The sequence below is a fragment of the Thalassophryne amazonica genome, chromosome 10 (assembly GCF_902500255.1).
Source record: "Thalassophryne amazonica chromosome 10, fThaAma1.1, whole genome shotgun sequence".
NCBI lineage: Eukaryota > Metazoa > Chordata > Actinopteri > Batrachoidiformes > Batrachoididae > Thalassophryne > Thalassophryne amazonica.
Genome location: NC_047112.1, coordinates 70,116,128 through 70,144,118, shown reverse-complemented (window position 1 = coordinate 70,144,118; position 27,991 = coordinate 70,116,128). Strand labels below are relative to the sequence as shown.

Here is a 27,991-nt window from a genome sequence, read left to right as displayed (position 1 = left end):
ACACAGAACATGGAAAGATTATTCACTTCTAAAAGTAATACAAGACGTGTGTGTACAGATAAAGGAAAGACATTTGTAACTGCTGAGCGTTGTTTAATCGTCATCGGAGGAGTCTCGCTCAATGCTGTAAGCCATGAAGAATGCGTCGGGACGGGAGGGGACGAGGGGATGACCCGGTCTCACAATCTCAAAGCCCAGGAAACTGAATGTGCGCATAAGGGATGCTGAGGACAAGATAAGGAGAGAGGGAAAAAAGTGAGTCATCGTGAAACAGATGGTAACAGCAGTGGAACACAAACAACAAATGTCCCACAGCACAAAACAAAACAAAAAAAAAAAAACCCAATATATATATATATATATATATATATATATTTTTTTTTTTTTACATTTTCTGGCTGAATTAGCTCTTCGTCCGCCATGCAAAGCTGTAGCTCACGAATGTTTGAAGCACGTCGGACCCTCCCCTTGCGGGGATGCTGTAGTATGGAAGCCGTTGCCTGACAAACACTACACGCAGCGAGTACGCAAGAAAATGTTTTAAAAAATGCTTTTAAAAAATCGATTCTTGGACATCTTGGATCGATTCAGAATCGTAATAAATAAGAATCGCGATTCGGACGTGAATCGATTTTTTCCGACACCCCTAGTTTATACCCTTTTTGGGAGGGAGGGACACAGAAATCACCACGACACCACCCCCCTTCTGGCCTTTGTCCAGCAGGGGATAAAAACACAGATGACAGAGCACATGCATAAAGCTTGTGCGCTGTATACCAACAAAGAAGACCACCAAGAAGATGGCAGACACGAATGCTAAAGCAACAGCAAAGGCTGAAACATTGGTGTGGACGACGGCAAAGTCAAAAATGTGCATTCAGTCACACTGGATTATTATAATAATAATGAGTGTATGTTGGTGGTTGCTGCTTGCTGTCAAAGAAGAGGAGTAGAAAATCTTTCTGTCATAGCCACAATAAGCTCAGTAACTTCTACAGCATCAACACAAATCTCTAGTCCACCATTATTGTTACGTGATGTTTTGGAGCCGGGGGTTAAGGCTGAAGTTCGGGTGGTCTTGAACTGGGAACCTGAAAGCAACTGCACCAACCTCTTGGCCACCTTGCCACCCCTCCTTTTATCATTATTCATTGTATATTTGTCTCAACAGACAAGCTCCCCAAATGCTCCAAATGCTCCAATTAACTATATATATATATATATATATATATATATATATATATATATTCAGACCACCTTACTGCACAAATATCCAAACAATATGTCTGCTTACTACCCCACCAGTATATAACAGCATCACAAACAGGAAATTTAAATTCAAATTTTTGGACTTACATACATGTTAATAATGACAATAATACATAGATGCTACCATCTATTAATCAATGGAGTTGTTCTTAAAACAGTTGGACAAACACCTTTAATAAGAACATATTAAAATGTGATATTTTATCAATATACACGTGGACCACTAGGGGTCACTCGCAGACTACTGGTCTTTGAGAAAAGCTGCTCTAAATACATCTTAACATGATATGGATTCCTGAGCGTAATCCCCTCTAACTTCATGCTATGAAGAAGTTGTCAGACACAAAAACCATTTAACAGCCTTTATGGGGGACTGGTGTTAGTGGTGAACATCTGTATACAAGAATCCAAAGAGTGAATACAATTAAAAGCATAATTTTAAGTGTAACCATATTATGTGCAACAAGACCCTTTTTAATGTGTAATCTCACACTTGATGACCTATGGAACCAAATTTGTGTCTGAATACAGAAGCCACCTGATTTACTTTTTTTTTTTTGTAGTTCTGATACAATCCCCCTAGTGTAGGCAGAAAGGCTGCAGCTATCAAATATTTTTGGAATTGAGTATTCTATTGATTATTTTATCTATTAATCGAGTAATCGGATAAAAAGTACTTTTGTTTTTAAACAATATCAATAGTGGCAGGGCTCTCCCTAAGCAATGGCACAATGTCGCTGTGCCATCATGCAGATTTTTAAGTTTAGGGTGTTTGCTCTCTCTGCTTTCCTGGGTACTTTTTTTTCACATTGTAAAGAATTTTGGAGATTTGCCAAACCATAAGCCCAGGCGGTCTGTCAAATCTTCAGTCTGCGGACAGGACATTCTTTTTTTTTTTTCCTCTCTCAGTGCACATTTCATTTGCACTTTTAATTACAGTGATTTATTCAGTGTTTAGTGTATATTACGCGCCATACAGAGTGCAGTTCAAATCTAAGTCAAATTCCTTGTTTTCTGTGGATACTTAGCGAATAACACAGCCTTTGAAAAAAGGCTGTGGAGTGCAGCATTTCCACAAAAGCTGCACTGATAAATCAACTGTACAGCCTGTTGATAAAAACTCATCACATTTGAATAAAGGCATTTTTTTTTTTATTGTTAAACATTATTCACTTAAAGTGCGCATCATTTCGCTTCATCTGTAGAGGTGCAGAACAGGCAGTGGACCAAACTGTGTTAAAAAAAAAAATCATAATTACCGACTATAGAGTGCACCTGAATATAAGCCGCATGCACCAATTTTAAAAAGAAAATGTACATAAAGAGGCCCCGGTTGTCTATAAGCCACAGATCTCTACGTTGTAACACGAGATATTTAAACAGAAAGATATTAGACAGAAATATTTTTTTAACTTTTAATTAAATACATGCCATAACTGTTTTTTTTCTGTTGAGCACATCAACCAGCGTGCCTACATGGTGTCTCGCGGCATCTCCATGCCACACGGAGAACTGAGTAATGCTACGTTTACACATAGGCAGGACGCGTTACGAATGTCATTTTTCTGTCATTTGTGACACATTCCTGACATTAATGTGACTTAAGGCATCTGAATAGGTTTCTTAACAGTGCGTGTCGGTGCATAATATTCATGGAGGACATTTTTGGCTGTCAAAAATGTCACGAATGTCACGCAACACCCTCATTTCGCCTCATGTCGTGGAGCTCGCAACTGAGGGTGTTGATCCATCTTGATTAGCAGTGATCCTTGATAGAGCATGACAGCGTTCGTAATGGTTCCTGAAGCACATACTGACTCCATGAATCCGCTCCGCTGGCTGATTTGAAGGAGACGCAACTGTTGCGCAAAGTGCCAGACGGACTGGAATGAAAGTGTTTTCAGACACTTTTCTTCAGGACGTGTTGATGAATCCACTAAAACTAACAGGTAAGACTTTATATTTATTGTGTGTGTGAATTTACACTGCATGAGGACGCAGCGTTCAGCCAATTAATGGACAGCATCAACTGATGTTATTTCGACTTATGAGAAAGCCTGTAAAAACCCATAAATTAGCTGCATCATTGTTTAAACCACAGTGTTCCAAGTGTGTGAAAAAAGTAGCGGCTTATAGTCTGGAAATTATGGTACAAAGATATTGCTTCACTTTAAATGTGCAATAAGTCGTTACAGATGATCAGCGCTGACCCACTTTCTCTTAAAAGGCTTTATTTTACTCAGCGTATGGCTTCGTAAAATTGTAGTGTCACCTGCTACATTGATTAGCGCTTACATTAGTTATGCACATGCTCTATGGTCTTCTCCGTTTTTTTGTGGGAACATTACAGTGCCACATACAGGCCTCGCGTATGTACTACAGCCTTAAACAAAGCCTCGAGGCAAAGAATGTGCCTCGAACAATTTTTGTAATCAAATTATTGCAGTTACTCGGTTAATCGTTTCAGCCCTAGTAGGCAGCTGTTTTTTCAGGGGTACATCCCCAATGATTGAGTTTTTGAGTCAATTCTCTCAAGTTATTTTTCTCTGATATTTGTATTTTTAAATCTATATATTGATATAAGTCTTGTTTGATTCTGTAGACCCAAATCTGATTCCACATAACTGCAAAGAAAACTGCTGACAGTTTTAACTTTCTAGTGCTGAACCAGCTTTTTACTAACAATTAAACCCAAACACGATATAATCTCACCTCTATCATCGCGGCTCTTGTGAAAGCAGATGAATACATGATCCACCCGGAGCTGCTCTTCAGAAAATTCCAGGAGAAGAGCAAAACTGTGAACCAACAGCAGGAAAAAATGTCAATGTGTAATGAAAGGTAATGGATTACTGAGGAAACAATTAGTTCTCTCAACCATCATGAAACCATAAAAGGATCAACACTCTCAAAATCCAGTAAAGCACTGATTTAAGTCCCTCACATGGCATCATGTCGATTACATTTGCATGCAGTTGTAGCACAGGTGGAGATAATGTTTTTGGTTGTGACTGTCAACAGAATACGGTGCATTCGAGAAGTAATCACAGCACTTCAATTGTTCCACATTTTGTTGTTACATCCTTATTCTAAAATGGATGAAATTCATTTTAGAAATTCTACTCAAAACAACCCATGCTTAAAAAAAAAAAGAAATCATATGTGTACATAAGTATTCACAGCATTTGCTTCAAGTCTTCTTGAATATGATGCCACAAGCTTGGTGCACCTATCTTTGGACAGTTTGGTCCATTCTCTTTGCAGCACCTCTCAAGCTCCATCAGGTTGGATGGGGAGCATCGATGCAGTCATTTTCAGGTCTCTCCAAAGATGTTCATTCGGATTCAGGTCTGGGCTCTGGCTGGACCACTCAAAGACATTCTCAGAGTTGTCCTGAAGCCACTCCTTTGATATCTTGGCTGTGTGCTTAGAGTCATTGTCCTGCTGAAAGATGAACTGTCACCCCACTCTGAGGTCAAGAGCGCTCTGGAGCAGGTTTTCATCCAGGATGTCTCTGTACATTGCTGCATTTATCTTTCCCTCAATCCTGACTAGTCTCCCAGTTCCTGCTGCTGACAATGATGCTGCCATCACCATGCTTCACTGTAGGAATGGTGCCTAGTTTCCTCCAAAGAGATTGATCTTTGTCTCATCAGACCAGAGAATTTTGTTTCTCCTGGTCTGAGAGTCCTTCAGGTGCCTTTTGTCAAACTCCAGGCGGGCTGCCATGTGCCTTTTACTAAGGAGTGGCTTCCGTCTAGCCACTCTACCATACAGGCCCAACTGGTGGATTGCTACAGAGATGTTTGTCCTTCTGGAAGGTTCTCCTCTCTCCAGAGGAATGCTGGAGCTCTGACAGAATGACCATCGGGTTCTTGGTCACCTCCTTGACTCAGGTCCTTCTCCCCGATCGCTCAGTTTAGACAGGCGGCCAGCTCTAGGAAGAGTCCTGGTGGATCTGAACTTCTTCCATTTACAGATGATGGACACCACTGAGCTCAGTGGGAACTTCAAAGCAGCAGAAATGTTTCTGTATCCTCCCCTCCTCCTTGCCTTGAAACAATCCTGTCTCAGAGGTCTGCAGATAATTCCTTTGACTTCATGCTTGGTTTGTGCTCTGACTGTCAACTGTGGGACCTTATATCTAGAGAGGTGTGTGTCTTTCCAAATCATGTCCAATCAACTGAATTTACCCCAGATGGACTCCAGTTAAGCTGCAGAAACATCTCAAGGATGATCAATAGAAACAGAGGCACCTGAGCTCAATTTTGAGCTTCATGATAAAGGCTGTGAATACTTATGTACTTATGATTTCATGTTTGTTTGTTTTGTTGTAAATATGCAAAAAAAAAGAAAAAGAAAAAAACAACAACAAAAAAAAACTATGTAGAATTTCGAAGACAAAAAAAAAAAAATTTAATCCAATTTGGAATAAGGCTGTAATATAAAATGCAGAAAAAGTGAAGCGCTGTGAAACTTTTCAGATGCACTGTAAGTCAGAGTTTTTAAATTCAATTTGGAACAAACTCTGTAGAATGTCTGAGAATCAGCCAAAGAAAAAGTAAATTTATATTGAGAATTGAAAGTCACATCACAGGCCACGGTCAAAATATGGGCACACTGCTTATATAGAGTGGACATTTATTATGCCCATTCTGTGGAATTTGTTACAGACACACCTACAGTTACAATTAAACACTAATATGAACTCATGCATTACTTTTTTGATTGGTCACACAATCTTTGATCTTGAAATGTTAAACTCATTTGGAATATCTGTTTTGGGGACTTGGTTAATTAAAAACAAATAAACAAAAACACCAGTGGTTATTATCTACCACCTATATGAAGTCATATCATCCTTCTACTTGTCACATGAAATTGGGTGACTAAAAAGTCAAAAATTTTGAATGGCTGCTTTGAGGAATTGGTCAGAGGTGCATCTATGGTTGGCATTAAAAACTTCACATCTTTCTTTTGGTTACATGACCTTTAGAGCTTCAAGGTCATATTTTTCTAAAACTCAGTTTGGAGCAAATATGGATAAACACAGTGGTTCCGTTTTGGAGAAAATTAATCAAATGCTGAGGGCATGTAGTCACATGTAGCCCGGTAACAATGAATCACAAAGATTTAATTTGCATGATTCAGTGTCAAACATGCAAGACGCAGAGGGCCCCTTCTTCTTAGTAATTTACTTATGGAATCACATAACTAAAATTTAAGGTGAATGTTCATATTAAAGATGGCTATTATTAAAAAGCATGATAACTGACCTGTCTTTGCTGCCTTCAGGCAAAGCTCCAGGAGGGATTTCAACGTAAAGGTTCCCTCCCTTCAGGGCAGCCCTCCAGACACAGTGCTTGCCTTCAGAGCGACGTGGCTCAAAGAGCAAGAAGCGCACTCTGCTGTTGAGAGGCTGAGGCTCCTCAAGAACCAACAAGTGAGCATCCTGCAGTGCAGAAGAAGAAATTCAAATGAAGAGAATCATTCAGCCAGAAGAATAAAATTTAACACATTATAAAGTACAGATACAAATTTGTTAAGCATTATCCAGTAATCCACAAATCTACTTTAATTAGCTTCATGCTGTCACTCATCCATCACTTCACCTATGTATAAGTGAGTGGCAAAAAAACAACAACAAAAAATCAAAAACAAACAAACAAAAAACATAATGCTGAAAGAATCTTCACTCACAGAGTAGAATAGCTTTGCTGAAAGACTGCGATCCCGCTGGTCATTCCCTCGCCCACCTGGGATCTTCAGCGGTGGGAGAGGGGCATCAGGAGCACCACAGAGGCCCCGGACACGGGTTACTGCAACAGTGAGAGCACCTCCTGGGACTGGAGATACTAGAGGGAGAAGCAAAAACAAAAACAAATGGAGCCATTACAACTGGAACAGTCGCTGAAAATACAGATGTCAAACACAAACCAAACTCGCAAAATAACTGCACGGTCTGAGGACACATGCCATGGATGAGCCAGTAGTCGGTAAAACATTAGCTTGAGTTGAGAGGGTGCACACCTAACAGCATACATCGCTGCACATCAGAGGTGAATCATTAACCATCCTCATCTTACACAGCTGTTTGCAACATGGTGCTTCATTCTAACAAATAAGATTAACTGGGACAATTTTTTATCTTGCACCAGAAGTTCACTAATGATTTATTTATATCAAACAATTAACAGCAGCAGAGCAAAGGAAAAAAATGTCTTAGTCTATAAAATTTCATATCTCTGCCTCAAACTAACAATCAGCAGAAACTTTGACACCCGTTAAGCCAGAATCATCATCTCCTGGTTCCAGCTTCTCAACTGCGCTGATTTCCTGCTTTTTACTCACAAATTCAATTTACTAAATAAGTTTGGGTTTTGTTTTCGAACTGCTGGTCAGGGCAAAGCAATGCACCTATATCTCTATAGCTGCTACCCTACATTACATTTGTGTTCCGCTTTTCTAACAGCTAATAGCCTTAAAAATGATATGACTCTCAAGAGAAACCTTCTAAAGAAAGACTGTCTGTCTAACCAGTAGCTTACTTAAATCCTCCACCAACTTACAACAGCTTGTGCTGGTCATTTTAAATCAATCAATCAATCACACCGGGCCCACTTCGAGTTGCGTCGTGCGGCGTCATGATGACTCCACGTGGAAGCAACCCAGTGGTGAGACGATGTAGCTCAACGTCAGAAGCCCATGGGACGCAAAGGACGAAGCAAATCGGATGCCAAAAATTAAACGTTTAATTTTTTATGCGTCGAGCACAGGACGCAGAAATTAAGTGGTTTCAGCGCAAGACAGAGCAACGCAACAGTACTCAACGTGACTGGAAGCCACACCCTCACAATACAACGTTACCCGATGCCAATTTATGATTCCTGCTGTGTTCCACGCAGGATTGTTTTCATAATGTGTACACAATGCAGTAAAACTACACGCTCAAAGAGCACAGGAAAAAAAACTGCTGACTGCAGCCTGTCTGCTGCTGCAGCTCCTCGCTCTTAAATTCTCTCACAACTGTGTTTAAGTAAAGTCCATAAAAGTCCTGCTCACAGACTGATTGCCAGAGACAGGACATGTCCACATCAAGTACAACTCCAGACATCACATTTACACATGGACGGTTCGTTCACGCGCGCACGCAGCTCGCGGTCAAATCAAGAAAGATAAACTATAACAGAACTCAGAGCGCAGACCTGCAGCTCAGCACAAGAACAAATATAAACTAGAAGAAATCAGAGTGCACAGTTTGACTGCAGCCGAACTGTGCAATCTGATTTCTCTGTGCAGAGGACCTGCAGCCAGACTCTGCGTCCTCACCTCCTCTCTGCCGGCAGAGAGACATTCCTGTGTTGTCATGACGCCACAGGAAGCAACTTGAAGCAGCCCCAGTGTGAAAGGGGCTTTAGAGAATTACTTGCACTTGTTTGCACAGATGTCTGAGTAGAGATGGGTGTCAAGAACCGATAAGAAATAATTCGATCCACCGATATCAATAGCCATTCTGCTTAACGATCCCCTTATTGGTCCTTCAGTCGGAGGTTCGGCTGGAATTTACGTCGACATGACGTCACGTGACATGCCGCACACCAATCACGCTCATCGTCAGCACAGCAGCAGAATTTTCCAAAACAATGGCGGAGAGACTAGAGCAAGTGAAGCGGTCTAAAGCGTGGCTTCATTTTGAGAAAAAGGACACCAACAGGGTGAAGTGCAACTTTTGCAGCGCTGTTATATCATGCAAGGGTGGCAACACCTCAAACATATTTAAACATTTGTCGACACATGGCGTTAACTATCAAGAATGTCACATGATCTACAAGTTTTGGAAAAGTTCAGCCGCCGCAACTCTGCCAGAGAGCAAAGATGGCCAGGGTAAGTTTTGCTTATTTTCTGTTCTCCTGTCTGTGTTAATATTAGCAATTTCAATGACCTAGTCTGTAACATTATTTGACGTAGACAAAGCAAATATTCTGTCGTTTGATCCATTTTAGATATTAGCAGTGGACCAAGCACCCCTGCTGCCTGCAGAGATCCACCATCTCCAGCTTCACATCCCAGCCCCTCTCCACCTCCGTTTAGCCAGCCGACCCCGCTCACACTTGCCGCAAGAAGCAAGTTATCACAGGACATGATCGACGAATGTCATCATCCACTCACCAAAGTCATTGTGAAAGGTTTGCACCCTTTCTCAACGGTGGAGGAGCCAGCATTCAGGTAGGTTAAGGCTCATAAATAATAAAATGTTATTAAGCCTATGTCTTCAGTTATAATTTATAAAACAATTTGAGGTAACAGACATTATTAATTATTAAAAACTGTAGCAATGGATCTCTGTTGAGCAATATTGCAAAAAGAAAAATGTCGTGATCATACTCAAATTATGAGAATGAGATAAAAATATATACAATGATAAATAATATCAGTTTTACATTTTGTAGGGATATGACAAAGAAACTATGCCCCAGCTATAACCCCCCATCAAGAGATACCCTGTCCAACCAACTGATCCCTGCATGGTATAATGTGGAAAAGGACAATTTACTAGAGGATCTAAAGGATGTTAAAAAGGCAGCAATAACAGCAGATGGGTGGACAAGTCTTAATCAAGACCACATTCTGACTGTTACACTACATTACATTAAGGATGGTGTAGTTAAAGGCAAGGTCCTCCAAACCAAAGCTGTCTATGAAGCACAGACAAGCGCAGCAGTGGCAGAGGAAATTACCAACATCCTAGACCATTTCAAAGGCAGGGACAAAGTTGTGGCAGCCACGGTGGACAATGCGGGGAACATGGACGTGGCACTGAAACGGCTTAAAGATTGGATGCTTTGCCCACAGACTGAACCTGGCAGCACAGACAATGTCAAACTGGGTGGCAAGAGTCCAGGCAGTCGTGGTGTGGACGAAGAGGTCCCACATGGCCAAAGTTGTCCTCAGAGAAAAGCAGCAACTCCTCAGTAAGAATCATATTTCACTACTACTACTACTACTACTACTATCATTGCCAATGATAGTAGTAGTACTATAACATTTTGGATGTATTACACATGGCCATTTTTGAACCTGAAGGTGAAAGAACTGTTTTTGGTGCTTAATGCTGGCCTGGCCTGGGACATTAAACATTTTTGGCAGTGACACGCAAACATTTGGGCTGCCGCACCCTGGTGGTGAAATTCCTCCAGATTGCTTGAATTGTAAACAAACTAATGATTATTATGTAATATTATTTGTGGTGTTATGGCTGTGATGTACATGCACTTTTACTTACACTACAGGTGTGTTTTTTTTTTTTAACTTATCTTATTTTCTATTTTTCAGACCTGCCCCAACATATGCTCCTCCTGGAAGTGAGGACACGATGGAACTTAATGGTGGAGAGATTTTCTGAGCAGTTCCCTGCCATTCAGGCTGCATCTATGGACCCGCGGCTGAAGAAGCTGAGTGGCTAGGAGAAGTAAGGATGGGGTTGTGTGGCTATTATTCCTATGCAATGGAAGGATTGTGTTAATTATGAAATATGAATGTTCAGAGTGGTGGAGAAGTTGGATGGGGAGGACTTCAGTAAGGCAGAGGAATTTGTGAAGCTGATGCGCGTCCTCCACCCTGTGTGTCTCAAATGACACAAATCCAACCTGCAGGCAGATACTTCTTATTCTTGAAAAAGTGGAGGGCACCTTTATGGTTCAGGGGGAGGACTCTCCATTTTCAAGAAACATAAAGGCAACATGGGAGAGAAAACTTGACACATCAGACTCCTCAAACGGGTGCGTAGGAGATAAGGGACAAGCCCAGCTAAACGTCAAAATAAAAAAGTCCCGCACTCCGTCTTACTTGCTGTAGAAAAATTTATTCAGGACTGTAGCACCAACATTTCGGCACTGTGGCCTTCATCAGGCAAATGAAGACTGAGCTCCAGGTAGCCATCTTAAAAAGGGTGGGGCCCCACACAGCAGGTAAGACGGAGTGCGGGACTTTCTTATTTTCAAGAAACATAAAGGAAAAGATCTGGACCGATCTCTCCACATGATACCAGGTATTGTGCAACATGACATTTATCACAAATACTAAAAGTCATGGTTTAGTGCAGCGGATAACTGAAAAAAATGCTTCAAATGGTGATGCAAGCACCAAATTTGGCACACATACTCCTTAGACATTACTCTTTTAAAAATGCCGGGTACCCATGTGAACTTTCAATAGGCGGCCAAGAAGGGGTCAATTGAAGTATTACACAGGGGTCAAAATTTAAAAATGCTCCAATCATATTGAAAGGTATTCCATATTATTTGTCTGATCATAAAGATTCCAAAAAGGTATAGTTTGGACTATCTGTGAATGAATGGTCTGGAGTTATGGGGTAAAAACAGCAAGAACACAGAAAGGTCAATTTCAGTTTGTACAGGGGTCAAAAGTTAAAGTTGCTCGAATTTTGGTAAAAAGTGGTGCAAATTACTGGTTGAGCTAATAGGATTAATAAATGGAATAGTTTTGACTGTGTTGCGTGCTTGGTTTGCAAAGTAAAGGTTAAACAATATCAGCATCCATTGGATTCTATGACATGTGACATATGCTACCTGTAACATGATAACTAAGCATGATACATGATGCAAACTATTCCTTTTTAAACCTGTATTCACCCAACTAATAATTTGCATCACTTTTTACAAAAATTGGAGCAACTTTAACTTTTCACCCCTGTACAAATTGAAATTGACCTTTGTCACTGTTCTTGCTGTTTTTACCCCATAACTCCAGAACAGTCAGTCACAGATAGTCCAAACTATACCTTTTTGGAATCTTTGTGATCAGACAAATAATATGGAATACGTTTCAATATGATTGGAGCATTTTTTAATTTTGACCCCTGTGTAATACTTCAATTGACCCCTCCTTGGCCGCCTATTGAAAGTTCACGTGGGTACCCGGCATTCTTAAAAGAGTAATGTCTAAGGAGTATGTGTTCCAAATTTGGTGCTTGCATCACCATTTGAAGGATCCCTCAGTAAATATTCACTTATCTGCTGCACTAGTTCCCAGCAACATGAGTACTGATGTGTCTCCCTTTTCTCTTTTTTGAAGGATGCTGAAGTCCTCACCTTCCTGGAGGAGGCTACTGCAATAGACCCACGGTTCAAATTAAAAAAGGACACGGATGACATCTGGGACCGATTAAATAAGGGCAGCAGCAGTAGCAGTAAATAGTCCAGTGGTTCAAAAGGTATGATAGTGATTTAATTGTGGCACATTTCTATTGTGAGATTTCCTCATGTTCCATACACTGATACTCATCGTTATTTTCTCCTTAAGCCACCTGCGCAAGAAGAGAAGAGTCAACGGCCACGGTGTGATGATGAAGAGGAGGAGGAAGAGGAAGTAAGCGCAGTCCATTATGACAATAGTATCAAATCACTGTCACAGCAATTCACTGTTCATGTATATGAAATTAAAATTAATTTGGTTATGGTCAAATTAATTTCAGATCATACCAGTAAAGAAATCAAAGACTGTCTTGGAGGAGCTGTTTGCAGCGGAGGACCAGCAGCTGCAACAGAAGGTCCAACAGCTGCAGACCAACCAGTCAATCCTTGACAGAGTGGAGCATGAGGTCCAGCTGTACAGAACCCTACCTCCAGTATCTGTGTCTGCTAACCCCACTATCTGGTGGTAGCAAAAATGGGAAACAATGCCGTTGCTTTCAGCACTTTTGGCTACTTATCTATGTGTCCAGGCATCTTCAACCCCATCTGAGAGGGTCTTTTCTACAACTGGAGACATAATCAGCCCTGAAAGATCAAGGATCCTTCCCGAAAAAGCAAATATGCTTATCTTTTTAAACAAGAACTGTTGAGTTTGTACTTCCAGAGATCAAGGATCCAGTGACTGTACAGATTTTATTTATTTATGTCCAGAGATCAAGGATCCAGTGACCAATTTCATATTTATTTATTTTAAGACTCAGTAAAATGTTGTTGACATAGAAAACCTGTAAAGCCTACTTTTAGTACACAGAAAATTCACAAGAGGTATCGACAAGGAATCGGATCGATAATGGTATCGATAAAATCTTATCGATACCCATCCCTAGGTCTGAGTGTGCAGTTGCATACATTTAAGCGCCTTTCACATTGGGGCTGCTTCGAGTTGCTTCATGTGGCATCATGAAGATGCAGGAATGTCTGCGTCAGGTGCGCGCAGCAGAGGGGCAGAGAGGAGGTGAGGACGCAGCCTGCAGGATCTCTGTATAGAGAAATCAGAGTGCACAGTTTGGCTGCAATCAGACTGTGCACTCAGAGTTCTCTTCTAGTTTATATTTGTTCTTGTGCAGGTCTGCGCTCTGAGTTGTTATAGTTTATCTTTCTTCCTTTGATCGCGAGCTGCGCGCGCAAACAAACCGTCCGTGTGTAAATGTGGACATGTCCTGTCTCTGGCAATCAGTCTGTGAGCAGGACTTTTACAACTCACAGCTGTGAGAGAATTTAAGAGAAGTAGCTGCAGCAGCAGTCAGGTTGCAATCAGCATTTTTTTTCCCCTGTGCTCTTTTTGAGCATGTAGATTTACTGCATTGTGTACACAGTTTAAAAACAAGCCTGTGTGATTTATACTGCGGGAACAATGGAACATGGCAGGAATCATAAATTGGCATCAGGTAATGTTGTATTGTGAGGGTGTGGCTTCCAGTCACGTTGAGTGCCGCCGCGTAGCCCTGACTTGCGCTGAAACCACTTAATTTCTGAATCAAGCACAGTACACAAAAAATTAAACGTTTAAATTTTTGGCGTCCAATTCGCTTCATCCTTTGTGTCCCTCACGCTGTTGTGGTGTTGAGCTACATCGCCTCAGCACTGGGCTGCTTCCACGTGGCGTTGCCATGACGCTGCACGACACAACTCTAAGTGGGCCCGCTGTGAAAGGGGCTTTATTCTCATTCTAATTCAATTCCATCGTTTGCACAATTTATTTTTCTGTAGGTAATTCAGTCGGCGAGGCTTACCGTGAGGCACGACGCTCCAACAGCGGTCAGGGCGCAGAGTAATCCATCAAATGTGAAACTGTAATTCTGCATCAGAATCCACATCAATACTTTCGTATGGTAGCTTAAATTCCCCCATTTCAGTGGCAGCGTCGGTACGCGACTTTCTCTCGCTCTCAGCTAACAGCGCTAACAGCTAACAGCACTCGTGGCTGGTGTTCTGTAGAAATTGTGCATCTCGTCGCACAAATCAACAGTTCCATGTCTCGACAATACTACGCATGTGCAGTTGCGTGGAGGGCTGGCCTGTCGACAAGAATAGTATCTCATCAGAACACTGGTCAGGGTGCAGCGTAACACATTCAAATGTGAAACAGTCAAATATTTTGCCACAGTTACCCCAATATTAAGATGTAAGAGTAGAATGGGAGGCAGAGCCTTCAGCTTTCAGGCTCCTCTCCTGTGGAACCAGCTCCCAATTCGAATTAGGGAGACAGACACCCTCTCTACTTTTAAGATTAAGCTTAAAACTTTCCTTTTGGAAAAAGCTTATATTTAGGGCTGGATCAGGTGACCCTGAACCATTCCTTAGTTATGCTGCTATAGACTTAGACTGCTGGGGGGTTTCCCATGATGCACCCAGTGTTTCTTTTTATTCACCTCTTTTGCTCTGTATGCACCACTCTGCTTTTAATCATTAGTGATTGATCTCTGCTCTCTTCCACTGCATGTCTTTTTCCTGATTCTCTCCCCTCAGCCCCAACCAGTCCCAGCAGAAGACTGCCCCTCGCTGAGCCTGGTTCTGCTGGAGGTTTCTTCCTGTTAAAAGGGAGTTTTTCCTTCCCACTGTCGCCAAGTGCTTGCTCATAGGGGGTTGTTTTGACCGTTGGGGTTTTTCTGTAATTATTGTATGGCTTTTGCCTTAGAATATAAAGCGCCTTGAGGCGACTGTTTGTTGTGATTTGGTGCTATATAAATAAAATTGATTTGATTTTTGATTTGATATTATAAAGTCTGAAATCTCACACGATTAACGAATCAGATTTGTGGAAAAAATGTAAATGGATTAGAATTACAGCTCTAAGCATCATTTTATTGTCTGGGCTCCTCACAGGAACAAACCCCTTGAGCAACAGCACAACTGCTGCCACAGTGACGCAAACACTTACATAACTCAAACTGCTGCAGTATACGTGGAGGAGCGACGTGAGAAACAAGAAATGATGGTCACGCCCTATGCGAGAATTAACCCATTGCCTGATCAAGTAACAGTTATACAAAGACGACTTGAAGCATGAATGGTGAGAATATGTAGAAAAGTGAATTCTCTTATAAAGCCTTTTGTGCCATCACTTTCATCTGCACTGCATTCAAATACACACAAACATTTTTTCCATCCAGTCCCCAGTGCACTTTATTGTATTCTTTGCAGTAAAGTATACTCAGTCACAGCTACATACTGGAAACCAAACAGGTTGGTCCAAAACCTACCATTGTGCTCTTTGCCACAGGACAATGTTTCTGTTGTTGCACAATGAGTGCTGTCAATCATTTTACTTTCAGCTATGTGCTCAGCAGGAATGATACTAAGTCACATATTCAGGTTACTTTAATAATACCCGTAGGTAGATTTGTGTTGCAATCACAGAAAGCATCCAACTTAAAACATATAAGAACAACACTGACATAACTAAAGACCTGACACATTCATAAAAGTGCTCAAAGCCACATCAAACCACAGCTTAAAAACTACCTAAATTAAGATCTGCTTATATTAAAAGGACCTTTTGATAGGGTATCATGGAAATTCCTCTTTGCAGTCCTAAAAAGAATTGTTTTTAATGACGCCATAGTTGAGTGTATTCAGGCATTATATCAAAAACCATTGGCCAGGATCAAAACAAATGGAGATCTGACGGGCAGCTTTGAAATATTTAGAGGCACTAGGCAAGGCTGTTGCTTAAGCCCCTCCCTCTTTGCACTGTTTATTGAACCATTGGCTCAACATATACAACAAAGCAGTAAGCTGGAGGGAATTAGGGTTTCGAGGGAAGAACAAAGAATAGGTCTATTTGCAGATGATGTTATTGTATTCCTCCAGAATCCTGATAATACATTTCCCCAGCTGCTAAAAATTCTCAAATATTTTGGAAGGAAATCTGGGTACAAATTAAATATTTCAAAAACTCAAATCCTATGTATCAAATACAGCCCTAGAGATTCAATCAGACAAAAATATAAACTAAAATGGGACTTAGATAAACTGAATTATCTTGGAGTATCCAAACCAACTGTATGAGGAGAATTATTATAAGATTAATGTCGTAATTCAAAAAGATCTGACAACATGGGCAACACTGACTATGGATCTCAGTTCTAGAATTGAGGTCATAAAAATGAATGTGCTGCCTCGCCTATTGTATTTATTCATCTCCTTACCAATTCAAATTCCAGATAAACAACTTGCCAAGTGGGATAAACTTGTATGTTGATTTATTTGGAGGGGAACAAAGCCCAGGATTAAATTTAAAAACACTCCAACTTGAGAAAAAACAGGGTGGGCTGGCCCTCCCAAATTTTAAAAATTATTTTCTGGCTGCTCAGCTAAGATACATTGCCTACTGGTGTTCACCAGAAAATGAATCAAAATGGAAACAAATTGAGTTAAATTACTATACTTGTCAACCACAAACGAGACTTGGTGAAAAACATAAGATATAACCGGAAATCTGGTGGGATGTGGTGAATAGACCTGGGATTGAGGGTGATTGTAGAGTTTTGGTGTGGCCAGTGTACTCCCCAAAATTTGGAGGTGGACAACTGGATGCCACCTTTATAAAATGGGTTAAAATAGTTAAGCTAACAAATTTATATGAATTTACAATTTATAATGATTTATTTAATTAATTCAAAGCCTAATTTATGCAGCTGCAGCTCTGTAACTCCGTGTCATGCAATGACAGGCGTGACGGTTTTAAAGTTCTCCATCTCTGGTTTATACTTTATTCTGGACTAATTTGACCCTCAACGAGCTTTTTTTTTCTACTATCATCACCTCCAATTCAAAGGTAAGATGAACATTTTCCTCTTTTACTGACTTCGTGCTATAAATGTGCAGACTGTTCTGATCCATTTATCAGCATGCGCGCTATAAATACTATTATAATATGATGGGAGATGAAGAATTAAAAACTGAAAAGTGTCAAATCACAGCCTTTTGTGTCTGATTTAACAGGTGCACATCAGGCTGCGGTGTGGTGTGAAAAAAATGAACGGTCAGGCTTTTAATCATGGAAAAGACTCCAGTCCCACATACGAGGGGTTTAATGGAAATACACTGCGATCAGACGGGACATTTTTTTGGATGCGAGTGAAAAATCCGTTACACAAAATTGCTAAAGTTATATATGATGTTTATTACATGGAAAACAATACAAAAACTTTGGGACTTTTTTATCCGATGACTATGAATATCTGGTTTCTACGATGACGGTTTAGGTGAGTTTTACTGTACATGGGACTGAACAATAAATTTATCTCTCAGAGCCTGGACGATGATGTCGACCTCCATCCCACACGGCTGACTTTATTTTCCCAAATGTTTCTTCTGTTCGTATCTGAAGGGAATCTGTACATGTTGAAGCCCTTGCTGTGTCTATTTGTGCATCCAAATGCACAGCAACCCATCATTTTCAGCAAATAAATTTTCAAAAAGCCAGATTTACATGCAGACAGATTAACAGCAAATGCTATTTTGAACCCAAGATGCACCATGGGTCACATGACCAATTTTTTTTGACTCGTCACGTCTCTATTCTCTCTAATCGAGGCACTCTAGTACAGTGAAGCCTCGAAATATGAGCGACTCAACATATAAGTTTTTTGAAATACGAGCCATCACTTGGTCCATATTGTTGTTTGGAATAAGAGCGGAAATCTGAGTTACGAGTCACGCTTCGGGCTGCCACCAGAGCAAAGAGGAAAGTAGAGAGAAAAATCAAATCAAATCAATTTTATTTATATAGCGCCAAATCACAACAAACAGTTGCCCCAACGCGCTTTATATTGTAAGGCAAAAGCCATACAATAATTATAGAAAAACCCCAACGGTCAAAACGACCCCCTGTGAGCAAGCACTTGGCGACAGAGGGAAGGAAAAACTCCCTTTTAACAGGAAGAAACCTCCAGCAGAACCAGGCTCAGGGAGGGGCAGTCTTCTGCTGGGACTGGTTGGGGCTGAGGGGAGAGAATCAGGAAAAAGACATGCTGTGGAGGGGAGCAGAGATCAATCACTAATGATTAAATGCAGAGTGGTGCATACAGAGCAAAAAGAGAAAGAAACACTCAGTGCATCATGGGAACCCCCCAGCAGTCTAAGTCTATAGCAGCATAACTAAGGGATGGTTCAGGGTCACCTGATCCAGCCCTAACTATAAGCTTTAGCAAAAAGGAACATTTTAAGCCTAATCTTAAAAGTAGAGAGGGTGTCTGTCTCCCTGATCCGAATTGGGAGCTGGTTCCACAGGAGAGAAGCCTGAAAGCTGAAGGCTCTGCCTCCCATTCGACTCTTACAAACCCTAGGAACTACAAGTAAGCCTGCAGTCTGAGAGCGAAGCGCTCTATTGGGGTGATATGGTACTATCAGGTCCCTAAGATAAGATGGGACCTGATTATTCAAAACCTTATAAGTAAGAAGAAGAATTTTAAATTCTATTCTAGAATTAACAGGAAGCCAATGAAGAGAGGCCAATATGGGTGAAATATGCTCTCTCCTTCTAGTCCCTGTCAGTACTCTAGCTGCAGCATTTTGAATTAACTGAAGGCTTTTCAGGGAACTTTTAGGACAACCTGATAATAATGAATTACAATAGTCCAGCCTAGAGGAAATAAATGCATGAATTAGTTTTTCAGCATCACTCTGAGACAAGACCTTTCTAATTTTAGAGATTATTGCGCAAATGCAAAAAAGCAGTCCTACATATTTGCTTAATATGCGCATTGAAGGACATATCCTGATCAAAAATGACTCCAAGATTTCTCACAGTATTACTAGAGGTCAGGGTAATGCCATCCAGAGTAAGAATCTGGTTAGACACCATGTTTCTAAGATTTGTGGGGCCAAGTACAATAACTTCAGTTTTATCTGAATTTAAAAGCAGGAAATTAGAGGTCATCCATGTCTTTATGTCTGTAAGACATTCCTGCAGTTTAACTAATTGGTGTGTGTCCTCTGGCTTCATGGATAGATAAAGCTGGGTATCATCTGCGTAACAATGAAAATGTAAGCAATGCTGTCTAATAATACTGCCTAAGGGAAGCATGTATAAAGTGAATAAAATTGGTCCTAGCACAGAACCTTGTGGAACTCCACAATTAACCTTAGTCTGTGAAGAAGACTCCCCATTTACATGAACAAATTGTAATCTATTAGATAAATATAATTCAAACCACTGCAGTGCCTTTAATACCTATGGCATGCTCTAATCTCTGTCATAAAACTTTATGGTCAACAGTATCAAAAGCTGCAATGAGGTCTAACAGGACAAGCACAGAGATGAGTCCACTGTCTGAGGCCATAAGAAGATCATTTGTAACCTTCACTAATGCTGTTTCTGTACTATGATGAATTCTAAAACCTGATTGAAACTCTTCAAATAGACCATTCCTCTGCAGATGATCAGTTAGCTGTTTTACAACTACCCTTTCAAGAATTTTTGAGAGAAAAGGAAGGTTGGAGATTGGCCTATAATTACCTAAGATAGCTGGGTCAAGTGATGGCTTTTTAAGTAATGGTTTAATTACTGCCACCTTAAAAGCCTGTGGTACATAGCAAACTAATAAAGATAGATTGTTCATATTTAACATCGACGCATTAATTAATGGTTAGGGCTTCCTTGAGCAGCCTGGTAGGAATGGGGTCTAATAGACATGTTGATGGTTTGGAGGAAGTAACTAATGAAAATAACTCAGACAGAACAATCGGAGAGAAAGAGTCTAACCAAATACCAGCATTACTGAAAGCAGCCAAAGATAATGATATGTCTTTGGGATGGTTATGAGTATTTTTTTCTCTAATAGTTAAAATTTTATTAGCAAAGAAAGTCATGAAGTCATTACTAGTTAAAGTTAAAGGAATACTCGGCTCAATAGAGCTCTGACTCTTTGTCAGCCTGGCTACAGTGCTGAAAAGAAACCTGGGGTTGCTCTTATTTTCTTCAATTAGTGATGAGTAGTAAGATGTTCTAGCTTTACGGAGGGCTTTTTTATAGAGCAACAGACTCTTTTTCCAGGCTAAGTGAAGATCTTCTAAATTAGTGAGACGCCATTTCCTCTCCAACTTACGGGTTATCTGCTTTAAGCTGCGAGTTTGTGAGTTATACCACGGAGTCAGGCACTTCTGATTTAAGGCTCTCTTTTTCAGAGGAGCTACAGCATCCAAAGTTGTCTTCAATGAGGATGTAAAAATATTGACGAGATAATCTATCTCACTCACAGAGTTTAGGGAGCTACTCTGCACTGTGTTGGTATATGGCACTGGAGAACATAAAGAAGGAATCATATCCTTAAACCTAGTTACAGCGCTTTCCGTAAGACTTCTAGTGTAATGAAACTTATTCTCCACTGCTGGGTAGTCCATTAAAATAAATGTTATTAAGAAATGATCAGACAGAAGGGGGTTTTCAGGGAATACTGTTAGGTCTTCAATTTCCATACCATAAGTCAGAACAAGATCTAAAGTATGGTTAAAGTGGTGGGTGGACTCATTTACATTTTGAGCAAAGCCAATTGAGTCTAATAATAGATTAAATGCAGTGTTGAAGCTGTCATTCTCAGCATCTATGTGGATGTTAAAATCGCCCACTATAATTATCTTATCTGAGCTAAGCACTAAGTCAGACAAAAGGTCTGAAAATTCACAGAGAAACTCACAGTAACGACCAGGTGGACGATAGATAACAAATAAAACTGGTTTATGGGACTTCCAATTTGGATGGACAAGACTAAGAGTCAAGCTTTCAAATGAATTAAAGCTCTGTCTGGGTTTTTGATTAATTAATAAGCTGGAGTGGAAGATTGCTGCTACTCCTCCCCCTCTGTCTGTGCTACAAGCATTCTGACAGTTAGTGTGACTCGGGGGTGTTGACTCATTTAAACTAACATATTCATCCTGCTGTAACCAGGTTTCTGTAAGGCAGAATAAATCAATATGTTGATCAATTATTATATCATTTACTAACAGGGACTTAGAAGAGAGAGACCTAATGTTTAATAGACCACATTTAACTGTTTTAGTCTGTGGTACAGTTGAAGGTGCTATATTATTTTTTCTTTTTGATTTTTTATGCTTAAATAGATTTTTACTGGTTGTTGGTGGTCTGGGAGCAGGCACCGTCTCTACAGGGATGGGGTATTGGGGGGATGGCAGGGGGAGAGAAGCTGCAGAGAGGTGTGTAAGACTACAACTCTCCTTCCTGGTCCCAACCCTAGATAGTCACGGTTTGGAGGGTTTAATAAAATTGGCCAGATTTCTAGAGATGAGAGCTGCTCCATCTAAAGTGGGATGGATGCCATCTCTCCTAACAAAACCAGGTTTTCCCCAGAAGCTTTGCCAATTATCTATGAAGCCGACCTCATTTTTTGGACACCACTCAGACAGACAGCAATTCAAGGAGAACATGCGGCTAAACATGTCACTCCCGGTCCGATTGGGGAGGGGCCCAGAGAAAACTACAGGAGGAGAAGCTTCTATTGCGGACGGTTAAGGCGGTGGAAGAATACGTAACACGTTTTCCTGCACTTGTGGCAAAGGAAGGCTATGTCCCGCAACAAGTGTTTAACTGACGAAACTAGGGATGGGTATTGATAAGATTTTATCGATATTGATGCCATTATCAATTCTGCTTATCGATCTGATTCCTTATCAATACCTCATGTGAGTTTTCTGTGTATTAAAAGTAGGCTTTACAGGTTTTCTATGTCAGCAACATTTTATTGAGTATTAAAGTAAATAAATATGAAATTGGTCACTGGATCCTTGATCTCTGGACATAAATAAAAACAAAATCTGTAGTTTTTGTCAAAAGCATTACCTTTCAGACATTTTGGCATGAATGTCTCTCCATACCTCTGAGCTCAATGGACTGCTGCACGTCAGCGCAGGACATCTCATTTTGGGAGGAAAAGATTCTCGTTTATTTCTCGCAACAAGACAGGAGTCCAGTTAGTGAGTTTAATCCTCACAAAAGTGACTCACGATTGACATATTCGGGGATGAAGGTGGTGAAAAATAAAAAAAAGCTGTAACCCAAGACTACACCCCACCAGCACCCGCACAACTGTTTTTTTTTTTTATTAATTCTAGAAGCTCTGAAATGCAAGCTGGGTCATTTCCAGACAATAAACTGCAGTGAGTGCAGCATCCATTTTGGTGAGGAAAAAACCCCAACTTTCCTTATTCAAATTCATTCCAGTAGTATTCTGCCCTCACTAGGATGCAGCAGTTTTCTAGCTTGGCAAATAGTTCTGGAGGAAATCACTGAAAAAAAATGAACAAATTGAAAATATGGTTTGACCGAAACAAACTGTCATTAAACTTAAATAAAACAGGGATGAAGTGGAGGTGTAAGAGTTACTAGGTGTTCACAGGAAACATTTATGTTCATCGTTAGTTGGTTTTATATTTTTTCTGGGTTTTTTTAATCAGGTTCTTTTCATCTCTTTCTCTAAAACTGTATTGTAGCATTATTAGTTATTATTACTTTTATTGTTGTTGCTATTATTATTATTATATAAACAAAATAAATTTAAAAATATTACAATTTGTAACACATTTGACTTTTTACGACAACAAACGCTGAGCCATTAATTATTATTATTATACAGAAAACAAATGCACATAAATGTGCTGAGATGCGAACAGCTTAAAGCTAACTTTAACATTGAAAATGCCATAGATATGCTAATGCGTTAGCATCTGTCCCGTTTTTAAGTTATAAAATACATCTATCAACGGTTTCAGGAGACCATAACAGGTTGGTTTAACATAAAAAAGGTAAATATTACTCACAGACATATGCTCTTTGGGGTTTTAGTGGGGAAAAATTAAGATAAAGCAAAATAAAAGAAAGAACCATTGAAGCAGCGGGTCGGATCATTGCTTCAAGCATCAAAGAAGAACAGCACTGCAGAAACAATTGATTACCCTGCAGGGGTTCTGTAATCAACGTAGAGACACCATCATTTTCCCGACAAGCACCCCCAAAAACAACGGCTGCTCTGAAGGACTGAGAAGGGAATCGTTAAGCAAAAAGGCTACTGATATCGGTGGATCGAATCATTTCTTAAAGTAGACCTGCATTGAAATAAATGCAGTCAGATCTTTGGACCAAAAAATGACTTATATTTACACATAAGATCCTTCTGAATGTAGTAAAGTAAATCTGCAAGCTCAGATCTGTCATTCTACGGAGAAATCTTCTCCCTGGCGTCACGGCAATGTCCCGGATGTACAAACAGTTTTCAAGGAGGGCCAAATTTTAGCTGCAAATTTGTAATTTTTAAACGAAGATTTCTCCGCTGAATTACAAATTTGGGCTTGCAGATTTACTTTACTGCATTCATAAGGGGCTTATAAATACATATCAGCTATTTCTTTCTGAGATCTGACCATTTATTTCAATGCAGGTCTACTTTAACGATACCCGAAAAGAACCGGTTCTCGATACCGAAACCTAGATGAAACTGGATTATTCTGGGAAAAAAAATGCCATGGAGGACGTATATAACAGCAGAGAAGAAGAGGCTGCGTCACTGAAAAGAAACACCCAGAAAAAGTGTCCACTGGTTGTGCTTCAGCACTTTTTAATGACAGTTGTCTGTCACATTTCCGCAACATTTTGAAAGGCAGGCAGAAGCAAACCTCCTTGGATAGGTTTTTATCCAAAAGACCTGTAAGTTTAGAATTAAAGTTACATCTGTATGATCTTTTAAAGGATCTACAGTTTATATTTACAGTGTGTGCAAACATTCCCCCTTCCTTCCCTCCCTCCCTTCCTTCTCCACCTCTGTTAACCGCATTTGTCTGTTTCTAAGGTAAGAACACTTAATAAAACTTTTTTCTTTTATTGTATATATTTTATTATGCACAGGTAAAGTATACATGTCTATTTGTAAAATGTATTTAGAGTGGTTTGTGAATGTTTTACAAGGCTGGAACGGATTAAAATTATAATTATTTTCAATGGGATAAATTCGTTTGTAATACGAGCAGACTGGCTTACGAGCTTGGTCACAGAACGAATTAAATTCGTATCTCGAGGTTCCACTGTGTGTGCTTCTGAAAGGACTCCTGGCTCTCCGTGGGTCCGCCCACTCAGCGTAGAGTGGAAATTTCCTTTCGAATCAAGACAAACAGCCTCAAGTTAGAACACGGTTGTGATGAAGATACAACTCGACGACAGACCATGGGTTTTTTTTTATTATGAATTTAGTTTCCCCAGTCTCCCCCAACATCCACCCCCCCCCCCCCCCCCCACACACACACACAAAATCATATTTAGTCAGAATTGAACATTTAATAGTCAGTCTACCAATACTTGGTAGACTGACTATTAAATCCAAACGACTTACTTTAAACACCGAATATCCGTATAACCACCATGTAACAACCCAAAGTAGACGTTTGAAGAGATTCCATGGTGACTTAAAGCAAGTTAGCTGTTAGCACTTTAGCTTAAAGGGCGTAAAGAAAAACAAACCTCACAGACTTAGAAATAATCGAATAAACTGCCGCCCACTAATAAATTAACGGATGCTTACGATTAATTATTGGAACTGCTTTAAATTCAAGTAAAATGTCGTGCCGACTGTAAATAAACAGGCTGCGTGGTAGAGCTAGTTAGATTACATAATGTTTGCGAGTTAAAACTCTGCGTTGACTTTCCATAAAGAAATTACACCAAGAAGGGACAAATAAACTAATTAGAGAATAAACTACCCAAAGGCTTAACTTACGTTAAAATATTTTCGAGCAATTCTCCATTTATTTGTGTTTTGCTATTTCGCTAGCGTAATCTACCATACATTAGCTCGGTGCTAATGTATGGCTACATTAGTCGGCTGGTTTACGTTAGGCCGCTGTTTGTCAACTCGGCTAGCTACATTAGCTTACAACGGTCACAACATACCTTTCACACTCTGGTTTATTGCTGCTTTGCTCAATGACAGGCATCGTGGTTAAGTTTCTCTCTTTTTCTCTAGCAAAACAATGACTATTCAAAATCGTCTGTAGGTTAGATTTAACCATCCGGCCAGTCTCCAAACCCACAACTCGCCCTGTCGTCCTGCGCTCCTCCACTGGCCCAACCGCAGCACTGACAGAAGGGCGTGTCCTGCCTGCTCTGACATCACCAACTCAAAGTATGATGTCACATCGATGCCTGCACTTTAGGGCAATTTTAAACTACGTTTTCACCAGGTTTAATTAGATAGATCTTGATCGATCCTTGGTAGAGGTAGCAAAGTATAATTAAACAAAAATTCACAAGAACCATCTGAATTTAGTGTCAGTTCCTGTGGGTTTACGCCCCTGTCCAGCCCATCATGCAGTCCACCAGAGGTTCCTTTTGTCCTTGTGTGCGGGCTTGGTTGCAACCCCGAGTGGAAAAACAAGTAGGTGGAGCTGAAAGGGACTTATTTAACTGAGAATCCTGAGGTACTTTACCGGTAGCAAAACAGTCCCAGAGCATGATGCTGCTGCCACCCTGCTTAACAGTTGGTACAGAGTTCTTTAGGGTTGACAACATCACCTTTACGCCTCCAAACATACATCTGGTTATTATGGCCAAAAAAAGCACAAACACTTTCTTCACTGTAGCCGCACGGTGGCTTCGTGGTTAGGCACTGTTCCCTCAGAGCAAGAAGGTCGTGGGATCATTTCCCACCTGGTCCTTTCTGTGTGTTTGCGTTGACTTCCTAACACATCTAACGTCATGCAGGTTAGGTGGACTGGAAACTTTAAATTGCCCGTAAGTGTGTGAATGTGTTTGTCTGCATGTGTCCCTGTGACAGACTGGCATCCTGTCCAGGGTGAACCCACCTCATACCCTATGACTGCTGGGATAGGCTCCAGCATCTCGTGGCCCTTAATTGGAGTAAGCAGGTATAGAAAATGGATGGATTTTTTCCACTGTCCATAAAAATTTCCTCCAGAAAGTTTTTTCTTTGTCTGTGTGGTCAGTTGCAAACTTCAGTCCAGTTTGAAGGTATTGCTTTTTGGAACAGGCGCTTCTTTCTGGGATGGCAACCTTTCAGTCCACAGTGATATACAGTTAGATGGTACACCGTGATACTGGTGTTCCAGCAGGTTTTTTATTTTCAGATTACAAAACTTTTGGCCTGGATTTAGCTCCATAGTAGTCAATCATAATCACTAATAAGATGTTAAGAGAACCTTTCAAGTTAAACTATGCTGTGTAACTTTCACCACCACTGAACTAATAATTTAAATGGGCATATGAATAATTTTGACCTTGTCTTGATTTCAGAATGGCACAGTAGCTTAGTGGTTAGCACTGCTGCCTCACTGTAAGAAGCTGGTCCTTTCTGTGAGGAGTTTGGATGTTCTCCCTGTGTTTGTTGTGAGTTCCTTCTGGGTGTTCCAGGTTCCTCTCACCTCCACATACACATGATAGATGAACTGGTGACTCTAAATTGACCGTAGGTGTGAATGAGTTTGGCCCTGTGACAGACTGGCGGACTGTCCAGGGTGAACCCCGCCTCTCGTCTTATGAATGCTGGAAGAGGCTCCAGCCCCATTGTGACCCTTTATTGGAATAAGAGGGTCAGACAATGAATGAAGATTTCAAATTTTTATTGTATTAGTTCCATTGTACACTCTTTCTGCTTCAGAAAATCAACACTGCCCAATATTGCATTGACATTTGTGCCCATGCTGACTGTATGCAAACCTCTGAATGCAGCACTTCCTCTCTTCCTTGAGCAGTTTTGGTAAGTCCCCACATGTACTGACCACTGATGTCATTTTTCTTTTTTCAACTCTTCCCATCTGTGCCTGTCATTCAGGAAGCAAAGGAGCATGGTCCAGGGTGTGTGTGTGTGTGTGTGTGTGTGAGAGAGAGAGAGAGAGAGAGAGAGAGAGAGAGAGAGAGAGAGAGAGAGAGAGAGAGAGAGAGAGAGAGAGACTGTCTGCAGAATACAAACCAACATCCATACTGCAACAGCTCAACACGGGTACGTTAGTTTTTCCTTCTTTACACACTTACACCAACAACTATTCTAATCCTTCTTCAGGTACTTTGTAACGAGCTGCAGAGGCCCATGTTTGCTGACTGTATTAGTCGATGACATGTACATTGCAAATGATTTTCCGTTTATATTCATGATAAAATATATTTTTCTCAAATTACCAATTTATGTTTATGTAAAGATTAAGTTTGCTGTTTTCTGTCTGCAGGACTTTGGGTGATATAAAATCTGAATGCATCATAAGTAAGACATACCTTAAATAAACTGCTGAGCAATTTTTATGATTATTACCACACCTTGTGTAGCTGATTATTTTTTGTGTTTTCCATAGTGTCGTATGACCGGATTCTCTCTATTGAAAATCTAAGTGATGTTCCAAATCCATGGAAAGGATTTACTTTGAACCGATGCTTGGTGCTGGCACTGGTCGTAGTGATTGTGAGCTCTGGGATCAATGAAGTACACGGTGAG

At 40.5% G+C, this 27,991-nt stretch overlaps 1 protein-coding gene across 1 annotated transcript; it reads right to left on the bottom strand.

The window, feature by feature from the left end:
- Nucleotides 1-85: 85 nt before the first annotated feature.
- On the bottom strand, nt 86-25,645 carry oaz1a (ornithine decarboxylase antizyme 1a). Its single transcript, XM_034180223.1, is given in 6 exon segments — nt 86-224; nt 3,982-4,067; nt 6,546-6,721; nt 6,970-7,056; nt 7,058-7,124; nt 25,441-25,645. Coding segments are annotated over 6 exon segments (666 nt in total). The 5' UTR covers nt 25,560-25,645; the 3' UTR covers nt 86-93.
- Between the last annotated feature and the right edge of the window lie 2,346 nt (nt 25,646-27,991).